The following is a 19,978-nucleotide window of genomic DNA, read 5'->3' as shown; positions in this document are numbered from 1 at the left end:
CTTGCACTTTGGTCCAAAAACAAGACATTCACAATATTCTGTATTCGATCTGACATACTCAGTCCAGCTGGGTTTCTAAACAAGATAATGTTTAATCATGACAAAGAATCTTTGCAGGTATCACTTGCACATGCCGAATTAAGCAATTATCATTCAGTCTTCTCACTAAAAACAACGCAGTACATGGCTCGAACGCAATATACAAGCAATTATAAGAACATTTTCCTCTTTTAATTAGGGAAGAAATAACAAGTTGAACGTCTCATGCTGCAATTTAAAATCTACAGGTATTATTTTCTCACTGGCGCAATAAGCTTCTAGTGACGAGGACGTGCTCAAATTCATATTCACATCATTAACAAAATAAAGAAGTAGGTCGACAACCTGCAGCTGAATTCATGCACCACATCGAAGAAGCTAAGAGATGGCAATGCATTTGACAAATACATACGACTGGTTAAACTGTTCAGCAACCCTGCTAATTGGTTGATAGTTGCCTCGTTAAAAAGATTTGGATAAGGTTCCTTTTAAAAAGGCAACAATGATAATGCTTAATCCCAAAGTAGAAAAGGAAACCGAAAATAAAAGACATCTGTCGAAGCAAAGGAAAGTTTTGTGGTTTTGGAAAATTTACTTTAGATTCTCTAGCCGATAAAGGTTTAGAACGCAGCCTGTTTCCAAGTCATCGTTAAAAGCAATTTTCCAATTATTCTCACATTGTAAACGCAGGCGCCACGTTCTCAAAGGTGTCAAAAATATAAGTTTTGGCAGTTTAATCTACTGTCCAACTGTTGACAGTAGCTAATTTTCTACAGAAGACAAAGACCATTTCTTTTTCCATTTTAATCTACTGCATATATAGCTATGCTAACTTTGCACTTCTTAGACCGCGGATTTATGAGATATTAAAAGCTAGTTATTAACTAATCGTAGGCATAAATAATCTGTTCTTGAAACTTGAATATTTTTTAATAAAGAAAGTTTAACACTTTCTGTATCTCTTTTATTTATTTAGGAGAAATCACACGTAGACATAATTATATGCCATTAAGGCGTTAACGTTGAGAAAACAAAATGTGGCAAACAAATTAAAACGAGAATAGTAGTCTTTATTCTCTTAATGGAAAATAAACACGCGTCCAAAAAATAGAAATAAACAAGTTCTAGCGTATAACATTGCCCCCTGTTCACCAATAAGCTCACTTGTTCTCCAGCAACGATCAAGTAGGTATTGCAAAATTTGCCGATGTAAGCCTGTAGTTGCAGTGTTATGAGCTGTTATGCATGCATATTCCAACATCTCACTTGCATCTTCTCTGTTTTATCTTTTAGCTTTAATTTTTTGACCGCTTTATCGACCCAGGTGCTGAGCTAGCGAAAGGTAATTACTGTAGACATCAAAACACCCATTTTTTCTCATAAAAACGGAGGTTAAAGTGTAAAACCAGGAAAATGCCTCACTGCGAGATCTGATGCAGATAGAAACTTGAAAAAGTCGAAATGTGTTGGGTTTTTTATACTAGACACCCTTATGAGTGGCACGGCGGCTGTTTGGGAATTAATGTTCACCGCTTATCAGGAAATTGATGTGTTTAAGAGAAGTATTTGTTAAAACACGTTCACAGTTCTTTGTTCGTATCTTTTAAGTGCTCAGAAGGAATAAAAACTCGGTCCGATTGCTAGGCTGATGCACTCTTACAAATACAATTTAGATAGAACAATCATCTGATTTAATTGTACTTTCGACGTGTCCAACGAAAATTCATAATCAGGACCAAGTCAAGCATACAACAAAAAGAAAAACCTATGGATTATTAAGTTGCATGCAAAAGTTCTCCTGAAAAATGGGATGTTTCCTATTAAAAAATACTCAAAAGTGTTACACGCGAAATTCTTTCCAGAAATATTGCCGGAATTGTTTAGATTATCTTGCTTAGATGATTTCTTTGCGTTATCCCAAACTTAAGATATTCGCCGAAACGTTTTGCAAAAATTTACAGAAAGCTCAGAGCTATTGTTAGAGCTGGTTTTGGCTTCATATCGTTAAGTTGAGGCAGAATTATATTATATGAACCAAACAATTTGGGTCACAGTTTCCGGTCCAAATAGAAACCCAAAGGGCTTTGAAACGCAAATTTCCATCCGAATTTAAGCCCTACCTAATATTTTGAGACCACCAGAAAAGGACAATGAGCAAATATTAGCCCAGGTCCTATTTTCGGAATTTTACAGTACAGTGTACTCTCTTACTTTCCGCGCCCGTTTATCCCAACTCATCATCATCATCATCATCATCATCATCATCATCATCATCTGCCATTTAGAGCCTGCCGATGCATAACGCCTCCACCCTTTATTCCAACGACAGAGACTTATTCGAAGCCGTAATGAATAATTGACATAGATGTAGCACTTGAGAATTTAGACTATAACATTGTCAATCTTAACTAATAGCCAATATTGTTTCTTATAGTACATGTTGAAGTTGCTTGATATTTATAAATGAACTACACAATACGAAACAAATGCTTCTCAGCACAAATGATATCCGCGTTACTAATTCTATACTTATCAGAACAAAGTTTACTTTACTGCTTGCCTGGAAATTTTTTGAACGTCCAAAATAAAACCCAAAACGTTAATAAAACTGGCAATAAAAGCGAATTCGGCTACGTTACTTGATGACTGGCTATTGGGTTTTACCTGGTAGTAACATGTTGTCTTTCCTGCAAAAGTCAATTTCCAGGCATATTACCTTCAGTTTAAAACTAAGTTATTTTATACCTAACAAAATGGCAAAATCCACTGAAAGTTTACGGGCCATGAATTTCCTTCCCAGATACATCCATCCGTCTTTACAGAGAAACGGAGTGTCTTTGACCAAACAAACAAGTAACAAAATTATTTTTCACCGTAAACGTCTACGATATATAGCTATTTTACTTCATTCTTTATCCTTGCAGGTCATAGAAGATATGGCTCAATCCCGTGTGAACATTTCACCGACCATCATTCGGACGTTACTGCTGGTCACTTTGAGCTCTGTAGGTTTATTCAGTTTATTAAATGAAAGTTTGTTTTTATATCTTTGCACTTATATTTAGCTAGGAATTTTTATGAGTTTTTATAAGAAAAATAGATCGAATTTACTTAAAAATGGATTTTTCCTTTATTGGACTGATAAAAACGCATACAAACAAAATTTTAAGGCTCCAATTGATAGTTTGGAAAAATAATATTTGAACATACAAACATACATTTGCATTCAATTCACATCGAGTTTCAGTCGATTTATAACAGGATATTTTTTTGATATATGAACTAAGAAATAAAATGCAAGTTTTAAGAAGCATACTTCTTTATGGCATTCAATTAATGGACTTTGCCAAATTTTCTTGGCTATAAATATCCATTGCGATGGCTTTATTTTCCTAACTGTCCTTCCTTATTGTTAGGTTGCTCATCCCTGTTGTCCAGCACAGATGAGTCACGTGGTTTGTCAGGCAACTGTTAATCACAATTACATGTGAGCCTCTCTATGGGTACCCAGTGTCTTCGTTTTCTTCGCAATTTTTTTTTGCAAATCTTCGTTTTTTTAAGCAGATCTTCGTTTTATCTTCGTTCGTTTTTTTATTGAAATGTGGGCAAATGCCAAATTTTAATATTACGGATATTTTTTTTTTGTAGTGTTTCCGAGTTTTGACATTCTTATTTCTGGGTGTTCAATTTGATCAAGCAAATTTTGGTCAATTTCAGATCTTCGCTTCAATCTTGAGATCTTCCTTTTTTTCGTGGTGATCTGCACCTCTTCGATTTCTTCGGAAATACTCACAGAGAGGCTCGCATGTGCTTCATTAACCATTACCCGCTGATAATAGACAGCGATGACAATTGGAATCTATTACTATACAAAGAGGCCTATTATATCTAGCGTTCAGTACCATCTTTGAACAATGGTTTAAAAGCTAGCAGGGAACTATGCTTATTCTCTTGACATTAACGTCTTTGTTTTGTATTTTCATGTGCATGTTTTAAATGCTAATGTACCATCTTTCAGTATTTAAATGCTAGCTACTTGTTTTGTCACCTTAGTCTGAAGATGATATAGCATCATATCGAAATATAACAATTAAGAACACCAACGTTTCTTGCATTTGTTGTCTATATCATTGACACGATGCATTTACTCGGCATTACCTTCATTTTTTATGTGCCTCATTCTCGTTCCCAGAGCCATCGTTCCTCTGTGCTTTGCCTGGCGCAAACTACTTTCTAAACAAATTATTTACTCCATGATCAACAACTGTACGTAATAGCGATGTTTTGCTACATCGTGAATTGGCGACTCTTTATTAAAAATAGCAGAAGGATTCTAAACTTTAGGTAATGATTACACTCTCGTTTTGTAGGAGAAACTGATTTACCATCAGACCATGACTCCATTATGGCTGGAGGCGCATGCGTCCTACATTGACAGTTCTCGTACAGCAACCGCCAAACAACTGACATTCAACGCAGGCTCAGTGAACAACGCCGCTCTTCTCAAAGTTTTCATGATTCCTGCTGGCGTCCTAAAAGATTCTACTCCGCTGACCGTAGACATTACAGTTGCGCATGACGTCAGTATTGGAGGAGGAGGAACTGACAGCGATATAAGATATGGCGTGTCAGACGGTACCAGATTTATCGGGTTTGAAACATGCGACAAGGGGAATTACGGCACCAATGCTCCGTGCTATGGAATGGAAGGCGTGTCCGGCTCTGCCATAACCTCTATACAACATGACTCCGTTACACCAAAACCCACCGACTCTTTCTACCCTGGTCAGTATGTTTTCACTCTCAAGCTGGATGAACGCTGGGGCTCGTGCTTCACTGCGCATGACGGAGGCTACGCGAAGATCATTGGCTACAACAACCGACTGATGTTCAGCAAGGGACTCACTCTGGAAGTTTACAAAAGTGACAAAGGAGAGAGAGTTGGGATCAAGTACATCAAGGGCGCCATCAAGCAGGACGCTTAGAACGGGAAACCTCCCGAAACGAAAAGCACTTCATGTAACTGACACTATTAGGCCTGCCAAGAATTGATTTTAAGGGGAACAATATAAGTAGAAAATTAAAATATGAAATGGGAGTTTACTTTGTCGTAAATTGTTGGGAATTTCAGTAAATAGAATACGAAGTACTTTTTTTATTAGCTGATTGATGAATAAAAAAGGGACTTGCAGAAAGTATTTGTTATACGCAATCACTGTTCTCTATCCTAAATCCTCACAATTCTTGCTTTGCACCAACATTTCACAATTGATAAAACTCTTTTCAATCTGGACAAACATGTTCTTATTTCAATTATAACAAAGATAGCAGAGCCGCGCAATCAAATTCAGTATACTTAATCGGATACTGTAAAATTCCGGTTATAAGGCCCCCTGCTTATAAGCTCCTCCCCCCCGGTTATAGGCCCATCTACCTGGAAACAAAAAAAATACATCTCATTATAAGTCCCCCCGGATATAAGCCCCCCCCCCCCCCCCCTCCGAACAGAGCTAAATGTTGCTTTATTATGCGTTTTAACTTAAAAACGTATTTCGATCAACACTCCCGTGGCTCGTTTCGAAACGTCTTTTAATTCCGCTTATAAGCCCTCCCATATATAAGCCCCTCCGCTTATAATCCCACACAAAACCCCTTACGAAGTTGTATAAGCTCACGGCTTACAACGGAATTTTACGGTAATCCAATATAGTACACGCTGATAGCGCCCCGGGGGTGGGGAGGTACTCCCTATAATGGCCTATACGGGGAGGCTCCGCCCGAAAGGGGTACCTTTTTCAGGCTCCAGGTATATAAAAGGGTAGGGATTTCACAAATTTAGGTATATGAAAGGGTAGGGAAATCTGTCATAATGATATTTTAAAAGGCCTTTACATTAAATATTTCGAGCAGACGCAACTTTTGGCTGTATCGTCGTAATTTATTAAGCACTACATAAAAATGACAAGAAAACTTTCTGTTTTAGGTAAATGTGATGTCGTGTAGGTATATGAAAGGGGTGCCTTTTTGCAATAAAAAGTATACAAAAGGGGTACCTTTTCTATCAAAATGGTATATAAAAGGGTAAGGGGTTAGATCTCCGGGCGGAGCCTCCCCGTACAAAACGTTTTCGAGTACCCCCCCCCCGGGGGGGGAGGGATAGCGCAAGCAAATTGATTAACCAGAAAATTTGCACAGGCAATGCAATAAAACAATAAGTTCATCATGCTTTTAGCTGTGCACTTACTCAAGCAGAGCAGAAAACAGACAGTTCACGTAAGCTAAAGTATTCTTTATTAATTGCTCAGAAAAAGCCTTCCTCAAGCTTGACAGTTGAAATAAAGATATGTGCAAAGAGTCATGAACAAAGTACAAACGGACAGGCATTGAATACAATTTATTATATAAATTGCAGTGGTATAGCGAGTGGTAGCAAATCGATAAAAATGGTATCACACATGCGTGTATAAAAATGATATCCAAACATATGTGATATCATTTTTGATCAATCAGCTCGAAGAGTTTGCAATGTTTCAGTGTTCAGTGAGCCAAAGTTTACCGATATTAAGCCAAAACATCTTCGGATCTTTCACGGCAATCGTCAGTGATCTTAGGTAATCTTCGGAAAATTTCAGAAAATTTTCGGAGAACATTATGAAAATCTTCCAAGATTTTCGCAAAATCGTTGGAAATCTTCGGAAAATAATCAAAAACCTCGTCATTAGTAGGTTTATATAATAAACAAAATCGATATCTCACGAGTGAGCGCAGCAAACCAGTGAGATATCGATTTGAACACTAGAAGAGAAATTTCATTTATCAACGCAACCATGTATTATCCTCTATATATTCCTTAAAATACCATGTGACCACGTGACCACGTTTCCTTGGAAATAAGTCGTCGCCAGAGGCCTCTTAGGGCCTTTTTATATGGAGAATATTTGTCCCTTGTTGGAGGGTTACCCTCTTCCCCGAGCCATCTCTTTCCCAGCGTTAATATGGAAGAAACCTTCTCCATGCTGACCGATTAAACCTTGGCTCTATCGGTTTTGAGCATGCTCTTTATGTTCTGACTTCTCCCTGGTAAGTGAGGCAAACGTATCCAAAGTGTTGACTTGGAAAAGTTGTTTCCCTCCTCCAAAGTCACTCTACCTCCAAAATGACCCATCATATTAAACAGTTCGCTGTTATTTATAAAAGAAATGTTTAAAAAGCCCTATCGCCCTAGGTGGCTCGGTATGGAAGGTGATCTCCCTACGAGGAACAGCATTTCGCTATATTAACCGGACCTTCGATGAAAAACAGGGACATGCTCTAAAATCAGGAACACCGGAAATAAAAACTACATTTAGCAGATTTATGAACAAGAAAGAAGAATAGATGAACATTATACGTACTGCTTAGCACATTGATCAAATCAAATCAAACCGAATCAGATCAGACTTTATTTACTGAGGGTAACACATGAGTTTAAGAACAAATAAATTCGTGGCCCGCTGCCACGAGCTGTTTTGGTATAACCCGCAACATAAAAAGTTACTTGGTTTTTGAATTTCATTAAACCTTACTCCAGTCGATGCGCACGGTATTATTATTTACTTTCTGTTGCAAGACCGGCCCGCCTAGCTTAACCACGAAGCTATTAAACTATGTATATTGTAAAATGAAAACGAAAATGAAGTAAAGTGAAAGGTGTAAAATGTTGCTCCCTTCTTCATTTTCGAATCCAAATGAGGAATGTTTTATCGTGACATTTCAGAAAATTCTCTTTAAATTTATAGAAATAGCATTATACAGACTGCAGACTTCTGAATGAATGCTTTAAAAATTACCCTGGAACAAAACCAAAATTACCTCTTAGGAGTGTATACTTATAGTTTTCTAATGTTTAATGTGTTCAGGAGCTCTGCTCGGAGATGCCAGAGGCTGAATTTAGCTCCGTTGATTTTAACAAAACCCGTGTTCATCTCCAGCTCCTCGCAGATCGCGTTTCGGCGATAAACTACGCTTTGATTCTGTAGAAACGCCACAAGCAAGGAGTTCGAGTGAGCGTTGTTTTCTGGCGAGAAATCTTCCTCCAGATCATGAACGACAATTATGGCCGACGAAAAAGGAACAGAGATCAAACCAGGTTGAGCTGGAATACTCTGAGACAGTGCTTGATTGCAAATGTCTCTCATCCATGGATCTACTTCCCACTGTGCCTCCACATTTACAAAGGACCTCGCTTCTGGCGTCAATGGCGTGGCCCTTCCGGGTCATTGAACAGTCACTTCGGAAGGAATACATCCAGGAGGAAGGCAAATAGGAATTAGGGTTGGACGAGCTTCCAGGGGTGCAGTGGACGAGTCACTGGAAGAACAATCGGAATCGGGTTCTGCTTCAACTCTAAAGTTACGGACAGAAGAGGATGATTTCTACCGTTGCCATCTAAGTCGTCCTCGGATGTGCTTGGGTGAAGGGGAAGCTGAGCGTTTGTCCCGAGAGGAAGACGACGCCACATTCGAATCAACAGCCTCTGGTATGTCATCAAACCACTGGCATTGTTTCCGCACCACTCCTGGGGATAACAGTGTCTCGAAGTGTTTAGCTTCCTCTGTAGACACATCTGATTCTAATGTAATTATTTCCAACTCGTCACATTGTAAAGACAGCAGCATGTCAGTTTGGTCTTCATGCCAGTTAGCTTCAATAACATCTGACGATGTGGAATTCTTTGGCATTTGGTGATCTGCTGTAGGGCATGTTTCTTCATTACCCCGCTCCACGAACGGTTCGATTCTACGTCTACCAGCACTTGCCATGACTTATGGCTAGAGCAAGACTGGCTAAGGGTTTAAGTGTGCAGTCTGTTTTGAACAGTTTGTTTTGAAAAAGTAATACCATTCAAAACAAACTGGAACAAATAAATGGTACAAAAATAACCAATTATGGTCAATTATGGCCAGCTTTAGTCGATTGTGGCCAATTATGGTCAATTATGGCCATACAGGACGGGCTATGGATTCAAGTTAGCAGGCCTGTTTTGAACAGTTTGTTTTGAAAAAAATATTACCCTTCAAATCTAACAAGAACAAATAAATGGTACAAAAATAGCCAGGTAACAGCCAATTATGGCCAATTATGGCCAAAGCAGGACTGGCATGGGGTTCAAGTGAATAGTTTGTTTTGAAAAAACAAAAAAACAACTCTTCAAAACAAACAGGGACAAATAAATGGTACAAAACAAACCCAATTAACAACCAATTATGGTCAATTATGTCCAGTTATAGCCAATTGTGGCCAATTACGATAATACAGGAAGCTGGCAATGGGTTCAAGTGAGCAGTCTGTTTTGAACAGTTTGTTTTAAAAAATTATTACCATTCAAAACAAACAGGAACAGATAAATGGTCCACAAATATCCATTTAACACCCGGTTTAATTATGGATTTCCATTCAATCGAGTTTCATGATATTCTCTCCCTTTCATGTACGTTTTTTCACACAGATACGTTTGTTCAAAAAGATACAGTCGAAGCTCTCATAAGCGGACACCCTCGGGACGCGAAAAAAGTGTCCGCAACTGGAGCTGGCCGCTTACGAGAATGGTTCTTGTAAGCGGCCACTAGAGGTGTAGGGGATAGATGGCCGCTTACGGGAGCTTGCCCAGCTAACATAATGGTAATATGCATGTTAGTGGTGTAACCGGACGTGGATGACAACAAAACAAACACTGAAATATGGTACTGTAATTACAGTAAAATCATTGTGACGAACGGCGATGTGAAGTTGATTAATTAATACAAGAAACAGAGGTTTTTTATATGATTTTCTTTGCGGTGTCCGCTTACGGGAGCTTAAAAACAAAGAGAAAGTCTAAGTCGTAATCTCGGAAAGTGTCCGCGGCCGCTTACGGGAATGTCCGCTTACAAGAATGTAAAAATACAGAGTTTGTATGGGAGTAAAAACGGGGTTTCTAACAAGGTGGCCGTAAGTAGAGCTGTCCGCTTACGAGAGTGTCCGTTAAGAGAGCTTCGACTGTAGTTCAAAACAGAGATTACATTAAGTATCGCTTAAAACCGTTAATTACAGTTCATTTACTAGCCGATCATTATCGCTTCTCAAGACCAATTAGGGCATTAATTAAACTTAAGGTAATTAATTTGCATTAACATGGTTAACGCTGCCTTAATTATTGAGAAAAACAACCACTGAGTAAAATATCAATGACACCGCTAATTACAGTTAATTACAAAACTAATTTATTGTTGCAGTATTCAAAGTGCCTGGAAAATTTGGTGCTCCTCGCACGATAAGGGAACGCACTTTTCTTTGTCAAAATTATACTTTTATTGGAGGACTCAAAGCGCATCCCCTATATAACGAAAGGCCAAGGAACTGTTTTACCAGAGGGGCCTGAAGGGGTAAAATGGGAAATGAGATTTGGGCTAATTTTCTCTGGCAAAATGTGACTTTGGTCACTGACACTGGGAATTATAAATTTAAAAGAATGGAGATGGGAAAGGTATTTGAAAATGTGGGAAAACAATAGGCTTGGAAGTCGGATTTTGGCGAGGGTTTTGATTGAGATTTGAATTCACTGTTTAAACAGAAAGTTCAAAACAGAGGGAAAATAAAAAGTCGCTTAAAACCGTTAATTGCAACTAATTTATCACCTAAACAGTGCCGCTATTAAAAGCTATTAGCGCGTTAATTAACGCTTAGGCAGTTAATTAGCGGTAACACGGTTAATGCCGCCTTAATTAGAAAAAACAACCGGCTTAAATATTACTGACACCGCTAATAACAGTTAATTACATAACTAATTAATTGTTGCAATATTCAGCTAAATTTATGCTGACCGTAACGAAAACGAAAATTAAATATTATTTTGTTGGTGAACTCCAAATATGAAACTCCGATATAATGGTGGCGAGGGACCCGGCGAGGGATTCCAAATATTTATTTGTTTAAACTGGGCCTCGTTAGACCGGGGTTCTGTTTCAATACATTTTACTGTAAGTAACTTTGTTTGGTCCGAAGAATATCGTTCGTTATACAGGCGACCGTCGTTATAAAGGGGGTACGCTATATCAGGGTTCCATCATAAAAGGTTAAAAAGGCCAGTAATAGGCACTTCTGTGAGCCCTGAAATCACCCCATTTATTTCAGTTAACACGAAGGAAAATATTGGAAAGACTTTTGGACCAGCCATTTTTTAAATTTTTAGCAATATTTCAGTCCCACTGTAACAAAAGAAGGCTTGGAATTGAACTTTACAGTACGAAGTCCACAGAGTTTTTAATTTTGGGCGAAACTTGACATCCCCATAGAGGATCTTGAACAAGCGTAAAAATGTCGACGGTCCTGCGAGGCTCGCGCGTGAATTCGCGCCTAACACACATTAGCGCGTTGACGTTGTGCACGGTATCTCTGAAGAGACTCTTCAAAAACGTTATTTGACAGGCAGTTTGAACCGCTGAAAATTGCAGAATTCAGATCTGACAAATGCGCTCCCAGGGCAGAGTATTAAAATTAGGCTGCTGTCAGGTAGCCAATCACATTGCGAGTTTGCCTAATAGTCGTTCACTGAGCTGTGCTAATTAGTGAGAGAGAACTATTGCACAATGTTCATTGGTGAAACTATTTCGCAATACCTAATTGCATCGGACACATATAAAGGAAGCAATCTAACCGCCAGATCAGTTGCCTGATCTCCAAACTCGCAGCGGTATATCTCGTTATACTCGACGTTAGTTATAACTTGTGTGCCAAGATGAACAAATGCGATCATGTTCCCTCGATGGACGAAACACCTGACAAGGAACACGCTCACTGCTTTGACTCTGGTAATTCCCAAGCTGCATCTGGGGATCATTCTGAGGAAGAAGATCATCTGTTGGAGTGTAATGGAGAGCGTCCACATTTACCCGAGAAACAAAGGGAGAATAAAAGCCGAGCTGGAGTACTCAGTCGGCTGCGAAAAAAGCTTGCATTGCGCTCGGGGCAGTCATCAGGACCGTATGCGAGCTCGACTGTAAGAGCTACTCACATGGAGGGTGTGGAAGTTGGAAGGGATGGCCCAATCATAACACACAAGGAGAGGACGCCGCACTACCGATGTGTTCCTAATCCTCCAGGCTGTATTCCAACTGAAGTGATGATGAGAGTGGAACATGAAAATGAGGCATGCAACTCTGAACCACCAAACCATTCAGGATTGGGTGAAAAGTCGACGGTAATTGACGGATCCAACCACACACAGGAGGCTTGCCAACATGGCGACCGAAATAAGAACAAAAACGACCAAAAGAACGCAGTCCTTGCCTCAAATGTTCAAATCTATGAAGGTAGCAGGCCTATCAAGGTGTTGTACAATAATTGGATTGATCCAGAACTTTAAGAATTTTACTCTAGTTAGCTACATTTGTACAGGGCTTTCACATTCAGCTTGAAATGTTTTAAAACCTTATGTATGTCGCAGTCAGCTGACGAGTGGTCTGGAATCGAAAGATGCAATCACGAGATTTGTTATGAGCCTTAGAAGTAGAGCGACCTAGGTAATCCGGAAATTCTCGGAACTTCCCATTTCGCGAGAGATGCAGTTTCATTCTCGTCCCCAGAGACGCTTGCCCGTCATAGCCGGAGGAGCCTGTGCACGAGAAACAAGTGACTTTGGGGACACATGATTTGATTGGCTAGATTTTATCGTAGGAAGTTTCAAATCAACCGTTTTTAGCACTCGTTCGACACTCGTATAACAAAGGGATTTTAAAGGTTTCACTTGATTAGCAGTTCCTTTTTTTAAAAACCAGCCAAGCAAATCATGATTCCCCAGAGCCACTTGTTTCTCGTACACAGGCTCCGCCGGCTATTAGGGACAAACGGCTCTGGGGACGGCAATGATGCAGTTTTCGTAGTCTCTTGGTTCCAGACCTCACAAAGCTGTCCGTGTTTTTAAATTCAAAATGGCCTCCACGCGTGCAACAACGCTTAAGTACTTACTTTCTTTTAATTTGATCTGGCAGCCTACTCTGCGTCGTTCTGTTTTGACTTGATTTGTAAATTTAAGTGAGCTGGCTGCTTATGTATATATGCAAAAACAAAACAAACAAACAAATATAAAGGGAATGCAAATATTTTTCAACATAGCTATATATAGGCTCGTATATACTGATTTCTCTTTTCTTCCTTTTCTTTCTCCGGAGGAAAACGACATCGATAACTGCTAGCGGTAGTGGGACGGGAAATTGGACGATTGGTAATCTTAAGCGATATGTGCTTAGAATACGCGCTGTTTTCGTATACCCCACAACGGGAAAAATAATTCTGGTTTGCTCATTTCCAGTCGATGCGCCCGGGACAAATTTGCAAAATTAATTAAGATCATTATAATTTTTGTCTTTTATTTTACTGATGCAAGACTGGTCTATCTAACTTAGCCACTGCTACCTGCGGGCCGTTCACACTATGTATCGTAAAAGGAAAAAATAAAATACAGTGAAAGGTGTAAAGATTTTTCTTTCTTCTCCATTTTCGAATAAATTTTAGAAAAATTCTTATTTCGAAAATTCACTTTAAATTTGTAGAAAAAGCACCATAAAGACTTCAGACTTCTGAATGAATACTTTAACAATCATAATTGCCCGAAGCAAAACCAAGAAAACCTCTTTGGAGTGTTTGATTATAGTTTTCTAATGTTTAATGTGTTCAGGAGCTCTGCTCGGAGATGCCAGAGGCTGAATTTAGCTCCGTTGATTTTAACAAAGCCCGTGTTCATCTCCAGCTCCTCGCAGATCGCATTTCGGCGATAAACTACATTTTGATTCTGTAGAAACGCCACAAGCGCGGAGTTCAAGTGAACGTTGTTTTCTTGCAAGATATCTTCCTCCAGATCATGAACAACAATTAGGGCCGACGACAAAGGGGCAGAGATCAGACCAGGTTGAGCTGGAATACTCTGGGACAGTGCTTGATTGCAAATGTCGCTCATCCACGGATCTACCTCCAACTGTGTCTCCACATTTACAAAGGCCCTCGCTTCTGGCGTCAATGGCGTGGCGTTTCCGGGCACTTGAACGGTCACTTCGGAAGGAATACATCCAGGAGGAAGGCAAGTAGGAATTAGAGTTGTATGACCTTCTCGGGGTGCAGTGGACGAGTCCCTGAAAGAACAATCGGAATCGGGTTCTGCTTCAACTCTAAAGTTACGGACATAGGAGGATGATTTCTGTCGTCGCCATCTTAGTCGTCCTCGGATGAGCTTGGGTAAGAGGGAAGCTGAGCGTTTGTCCCAAGAGGAAGACGACGCCACATTAGAATCAACAGCCTCTGGTATGTCATCAAACCACTGGCATTGTTTCTGCACCACTCCTTGGGATAACGGTGTCTCGAAGTGCTTAGCTTCCTCTGTAGACACATCTGATTCTAATGTAATTATTTCCAACTCGTCACATTGTAAAGACAGCAGCATGTCAGTTTGGTCTTCATGCCAGTTAGCTTCAGTAACATCTGACGATGTGGAATTCTTTGGCATTTGGTGATCTGCTGTAGGGCATGTTTCTTCATTACCCCGCTCCACGAACGGTTCGATTCTACGTCTACCAGCACTTGCCATGACTTATGGCTAGAGCAAGACTGGCTAAGGGTTTAAGTGTGCAGTCTGTTTTGAACAGTTTGTTTTGAAAAACAAAATACCATTCAAAACAAACAGGAGCAAATAAATGGTCCAAAAATAACCACTTAACAGCCAATGGTGGCTTCTCATGGCCAGTTATAGCCAATTGTGGCCAATTATGGCCATAGCAGGACTGGCTATTGGTTCAAGTGAGCAGTCTGTTTTGAACAGTTACCATTCAATTACCTTTCAAAACAAACAGGAACAGATAAATGGTCCAAAAATAACCATTTAACACCCGGTTTAATTATGGATTTCCATTCAATCGAGTTTCATGATATTCTCTCCCTTTCATGTACGTTTTTTCACGCTTGTAAATTTTTTGGAATTAAAATTTGCTTGTGTTTTTCGTGGCCAATTAAAAAGTTTTGTATTTACTGTTTAAACTAATAATTCTAACAGAGGTAACATTAAGTATCGCTTAAAACCGTTAATTACAGTTAATTTACTAGCCGATCATTACCGCTACTTAAAAGCAATTAGCGCATTCATTAACGTTGAGGCATGGTCAACGCCGTCTTTATTAGGGAAAACATAACTACTGAGTAAAATATCAATGACACCGCTAACAATAGTTAATTAGAAAGCTAATTAATTGTTGCAATATCCAACGTACCTGTTAATTGATCATAATGATCATAATGGAACGAGAATTTTCTTTGTCAAAAATACAATTTTATTGGTAGACTCCAAAGGTGCAAAGGTCCCTATATAATTCCAATGGTCCCTATATAAGGACTCCAAAGGTCCCTATATAACGGAGTGCCAAGAAACGGGAATATCTATGTTTGAACGGAAGTTTGATTTACCAGATGGCTTGATTTACCATGAAGGGGTAAATATAAAATGAGAATTGGGATTTGGGCAAGTTTTCACTGGGAGAATTGGACTTGGGACACTGGGACTGGGAATCGTAAACTAAGAAATGGTAATGGGAAAGGGATTTGAAAATTTGGGAAACAATTGGCTTGGAAATGGGATTGTGGGCAAGGGTTTTCGAGTGAAGTTCGTATTCACTGTTTAAACAGAAAGTTCAAAACAGAGGTTCAATAAAAAGTCGCTTAAAACCGTTAATTGCAACTAATTTACAAACTAAACATTGCCGCTACTAAAAGCAATTAGCGCGTTAATTAACGCTAAGGCAGTTAATTAGCGATAGCACGGTTAATGCCGCCTTAATTAGAAAAAAACAACCGACTTAAATATTACTGACACCGCTAATTACATACTACTTATTAACCGAGAGTGAGGTCATTACAGGGGAATCTCAGACCGAGGCCTTGATGTATTGACCGAGCGATAGCGAGGTCAATACATCAAGGCCGAGGTCTGAGATTGCCCTGTAATGACCGAACGGACGAGGTTAATAAGTTATTTATTATATGGCCTTTTAGCGCTATTCTAAACTGAAATATCTAAAAAACACCGAGGTGAAACTCGCTCTCGCTCTCTGTGGCTCTCTTCGTCGCTCATACTAAAGAAGTATTGGTATGCTAATATTTTTCTTTCAGTTGTTGAAAAAATAGTTACATTTTGTCGGTATTTATTGTCGTTCTCGCAATTGCGCTAGTAGCTTTTACTCACAACTCAAAAAACCATATTAAAACCGCCGAGCCGAGAAAATTTTTCATAATGCCCGGTCATTACAAGAAAATAATGCCCGCTCAGCAGCCAATCAGAGCGCGCGTACTATTGTAGCCATATAATAAAGTTAATTACATGACTAATTTATTGTTGCAATATTCAGCCAAACTTGTGCTGACCGTAACGAAACGACACTTTTCTTTGCCAAAATTAAATATTACTTTGTTGGTAGACTCCAAATATGAAACTCCGATAAAACAGTGGCATGGCGAGGGATTTCGAATATCTATTTATTTAAACGGGGCCTCGTTAGACCGGTGTTCTATTTCAATACATTTTACTGTAAGTAACTTTGTTCGGTCCGTAAACTATCGTTCGTTAAACAGGCGACCGTCGTTATAAAGGGGTACGTTATATCTGGGTTCCATCATAAAAGGTTAAAGAGGCCAGTAATAGGCACTTCTGTGAGCCCTGAAATCACCCCATTTATTTCAGTTAACATGAAGGAAAATATTGGAAAGTCTTTTGGACCAGCCATTTTTTAAGGTATTAGCAAGATTTCAGTCCCACTGTAACAAACGAAGGCTTGGAAATGAACCTTACGTACAGTACGTACAGTACAAAGTCCACAGAGTTTGTTGGGTGAAACGTGACATCCCCATAGAGGATCGTGAACAGGCGTAAAAATTTCGATGGTCCCGCGAGGCTCGCGCGCGAATTATGCACGGTATCTCTGGAGAAACTATACAAAAAAGTTCTTTGACAGACAATTTCACCCGCTGAAAACTACAGAATTCAGATCCGATAAATGCACTCCCATGACATTCTATTAAAATTAGGCTACTGTCGGGTAGCCAATCACATTGCAAGTTTGCCTAATGGTCGGTCACTGAGTTTGAGTTGTGCTAATTAGAAGGAGAGAACTCTGTTAATTCGGATTAGTGAAGCGATTTCGCAATACCTTATTGCATCTGGCACATATAAAGGAAGCAATCTAACCGCCAGATCAGTGGCCGGATCTCCAAACTCGCAGCAGTATATCTCGTTATACTCGACATTAGTTATAACTTGTGTGCCAAGATGAACAAAGGCGATCATGTTCCCTCGATGGACGAAACACCTGACGAGGAACACGCTCACCGCCTTCACTCTGGTAATTCCCAAGCTGCATCTGGGGACCATTCTGAGGCAGAAGATCATTTGGTAGAGCGCAGTGGAGAGCGTCAATATTTATCCGACAAAAAAACGCAGAGCAGGAAGCGTAAAAGCCGGGCTGGAGTACTAAGTAGGCTGCGAAAAAAGCTTGCTTGGCGCTCGGGACAGTCAGCTGTATCGTGTACGAGCTCGTCGGTGGGATCTACTCAGATGGACGATGTGGAAGTCGGAGGGAATGGCCCAATCATAGTACGCAAGGAGAGAACGCCGCGCTACCGATGTGTTCCTAATCCTCCAGGCTGTATTCCAACTGAAGTGATGCTGAGAGCGGAAGATGAAAATGAGGCATGCAGCTCTGAACCACAAAACTGTTCAGGATCGGGTGAAAAGTCGACGGTCATTGACGGATCCAACCACACACAGGAGGTATGCCAACATGGCGACCGAAATAAGAACAAAAGCATCAAAGAGAACGTAGTCCTTGCTTCAAATGCTCAAATCTATGAAGGCGGCAGACCGATCAAGGTGTTGTACAATAATTGGATTGATCCAGAACTTTAAGAATTTTACCCAAGGCAGCTACATTTATACAGGGCTTTCAGATTCAGGTTTAATTTTTTTTTTTAAATCTTATCTTCATCGCAGTCAGCTTGTAAAAGGTCTGGAAACGAAAAATACAATCCCGAGATTTGTTATGAGCCCTGGAATTAGAGCGACCGAGGCAATTCGAAAATTTTCAGAGCTTCCGATAGCGCGAGGGATGTATTTTCATTCTCGACCCCAGAAACGCTTGTCCCTCTTATTCGATCGGCGGAGCCTGTGCACGAGAAACAAATGGTTCTGGGCAAACATGTTCTGATTGGCTAGACTTTAAGAAAGGGAGTTTCAAATTTAGCCAATCACATCAACCGGTTTAATCTCTCGTATAAAAAAAGGGATTTTAAACGTTTCATTTGAGTAGCCGTTTCTTTTGTTGAAATCCAGCCTATCAAATCATGATTCCCCAGCGCCACTTTTTTCTCGTACACAGGCTCCGCCAGCTAAGAGGGACAGGCCGTTCTGGGGACGAGAATGATGCAGTTTTTGTAGTTGCTCATTTCCAGACCTCCAACCAGCCGTCCGTGTTTTTAAATTCAAAATGGCCTCCACGCGTGCAACAACGCGCAAATACTTAACTTTCTTTTAATTTGATCTTGCAGCCTCCTGTACGTCGTTCTGTTTTGACTCTACCTGTTAATTTAAGTAAGTGGGCGATGTACATATGCAAAAACAAAACAAAAAACAAAACATAAATATAAACAAAAACAGTAACAAAAGGAAAGAAAAGTAAGGAAAAGTGAACAAAGTGAAGAGAGAAAAGCGAAGAGTGCAAATATTTTTGAACATAGCTGTATATAAGCTTGTATATACTGATATTTTTCTCCCCGGAGCAAAACGACGTTGATAACTGCTAGCGGTAGTAGGACGGGAAAGTGGACGCTTGCTGACTCTAGAAGACCAAATAAGTTTGCCCCCCAAAAACCTGTAGTTTGTGTGACATTTCTAGAACGATTTTCTCAAAAAGGTTTCAAGAACGTGGAACTACTGGTCCTCTGGTGTAGGTGCTGCAATTACTTTAGGGGCTAGGGTTATTTTTCCTGGTGTTTGTTCACTCGAAGGGTAGCGAGCCGTTTATGTGAAAACTTGCGAGAGCTGCTATGCGACTAGCCTGCGAACGCAGACGTAGAGAGAAACGACAGGCGGAAATACGTCTGCGTTCGCAGGCTACTATGCGACCCGAACTATCCTGTAGCTAACTTTTGCAGCTTCAGCCATCGATATGAGTATTTAAATAATTGATCAGCTGATCAATTTTGAGAATTTATGTACGTTTAAATTCGTGATAATATTATTAAATTACGATAGTAACACCGTGAAATTCCTAAAATACGCTCTAGCTGAGCTTGATTTTGCTAGAAAATGTTTTTCGGCTAATTTTCGGTACAGCTTATTTTTGGAAGGGCTTATCTCTGAAAGTAATTTTACAACTTCGAAATAGTTGAGAGTATATTGGGAAAATATTTTTTTTTTCAAATTGGGAAAGTTACCTTTCCTTGTATATTTGATGGCACTCTTTCTTTAAAAAACTGAATTGTAACATAACTTGTGTGAATATTTAATTACAACCAGATACTCGTGTAAAATGTTAGTAGTTTGTACCGCTATTAATAAAAACTGTAAAACGTAGAAACGTTGTGGAATATTACATGATGAATATCACAACAGCAACATCATCATCATCATCATCAACATCATCAAAAACAGCAACAACAAGTCAAATTAACTCCAAAGGTTTGGCTTAAAGTGAAGATATCTTCTTTTGCACGGTATAGCTCACAAAACATTGCTTACAGTACATTATTTACTTACATTACTTACCATGCCTGTAACTTACAATACATCATATTAGAGTGCATTCGTGTAACCGGTTTTTTGTATGCTGATGAGTGCCGTTCAATGCTGGCGAGGAAGAACAATAAAAATTACGTGCGATGAAATAAACTG

General features: G+C 39.6%; 1 protein-coding gene and 1 long non-coding RNA gene across 3 annotated transcripts in view; one reads left to right on the top strand and one right to left on the bottom strand.

The window, feature by feature from the left end:
• LOC144666468 (uncharacterized) overlaps positions 1 to 19,978 on the bottom strand; it is a 220,111-nt gene that overhangs the window by 89,031 nt on the left and 111,102 nt on the right. The window lies entirely within an intron of this gene.
• LOC144664868 (uncharacterized) lies at positions 1,207 to 5,237 on the top strand. 2 transcript variants are annotated; one of them, XM_078526074.1, is made up of 5 exons: positions 1,207 to 1,224; positions 1,333 to 1,381; positions 2,964 to 3,044; positions 3,456 to 3,482; positions 4,410 to 5,237. In XM_078526074.1, the coding sequence occupies exons 3-5, from the start codon at positions 2,976 to 2,978 to the stop codon at positions 5,022 to 5,024; spliced, it is 711 nt and encodes a 236-aa protein (XP_078382200.1). In that variant the 5' UTR covers positions 1,207 to 1,224; positions 1,333 to 1,381; positions 2,964 to 2,975; the 3' UTR covers positions 5,025 to 5,237. The 2 variants fall into 2 exon arrangements, with proteins under 2 accessions (XP_078382200.1, XP_078382199.1); XM_078526073.1 differs by having other exon boundaries at positions 3,456 to 3,494.

Source organism: Oculina patagonica, chromosome 9 (genome assembly GCF_052425735.1).
Source record: "Oculina patagonica isolate OP01 chromosome 9, crgOcupat, whole genome shotgun sequence".
NCBI lineage: Eukaryota > Metazoa > Cnidaria > Anthozoa > Scleractinia > Oculinidae > Oculina > Oculina patagonica.
Note: the sequence above shows the minus strand (reverse complement) of the source record. Positions and strands in the feature narration are given on the sequence as shown.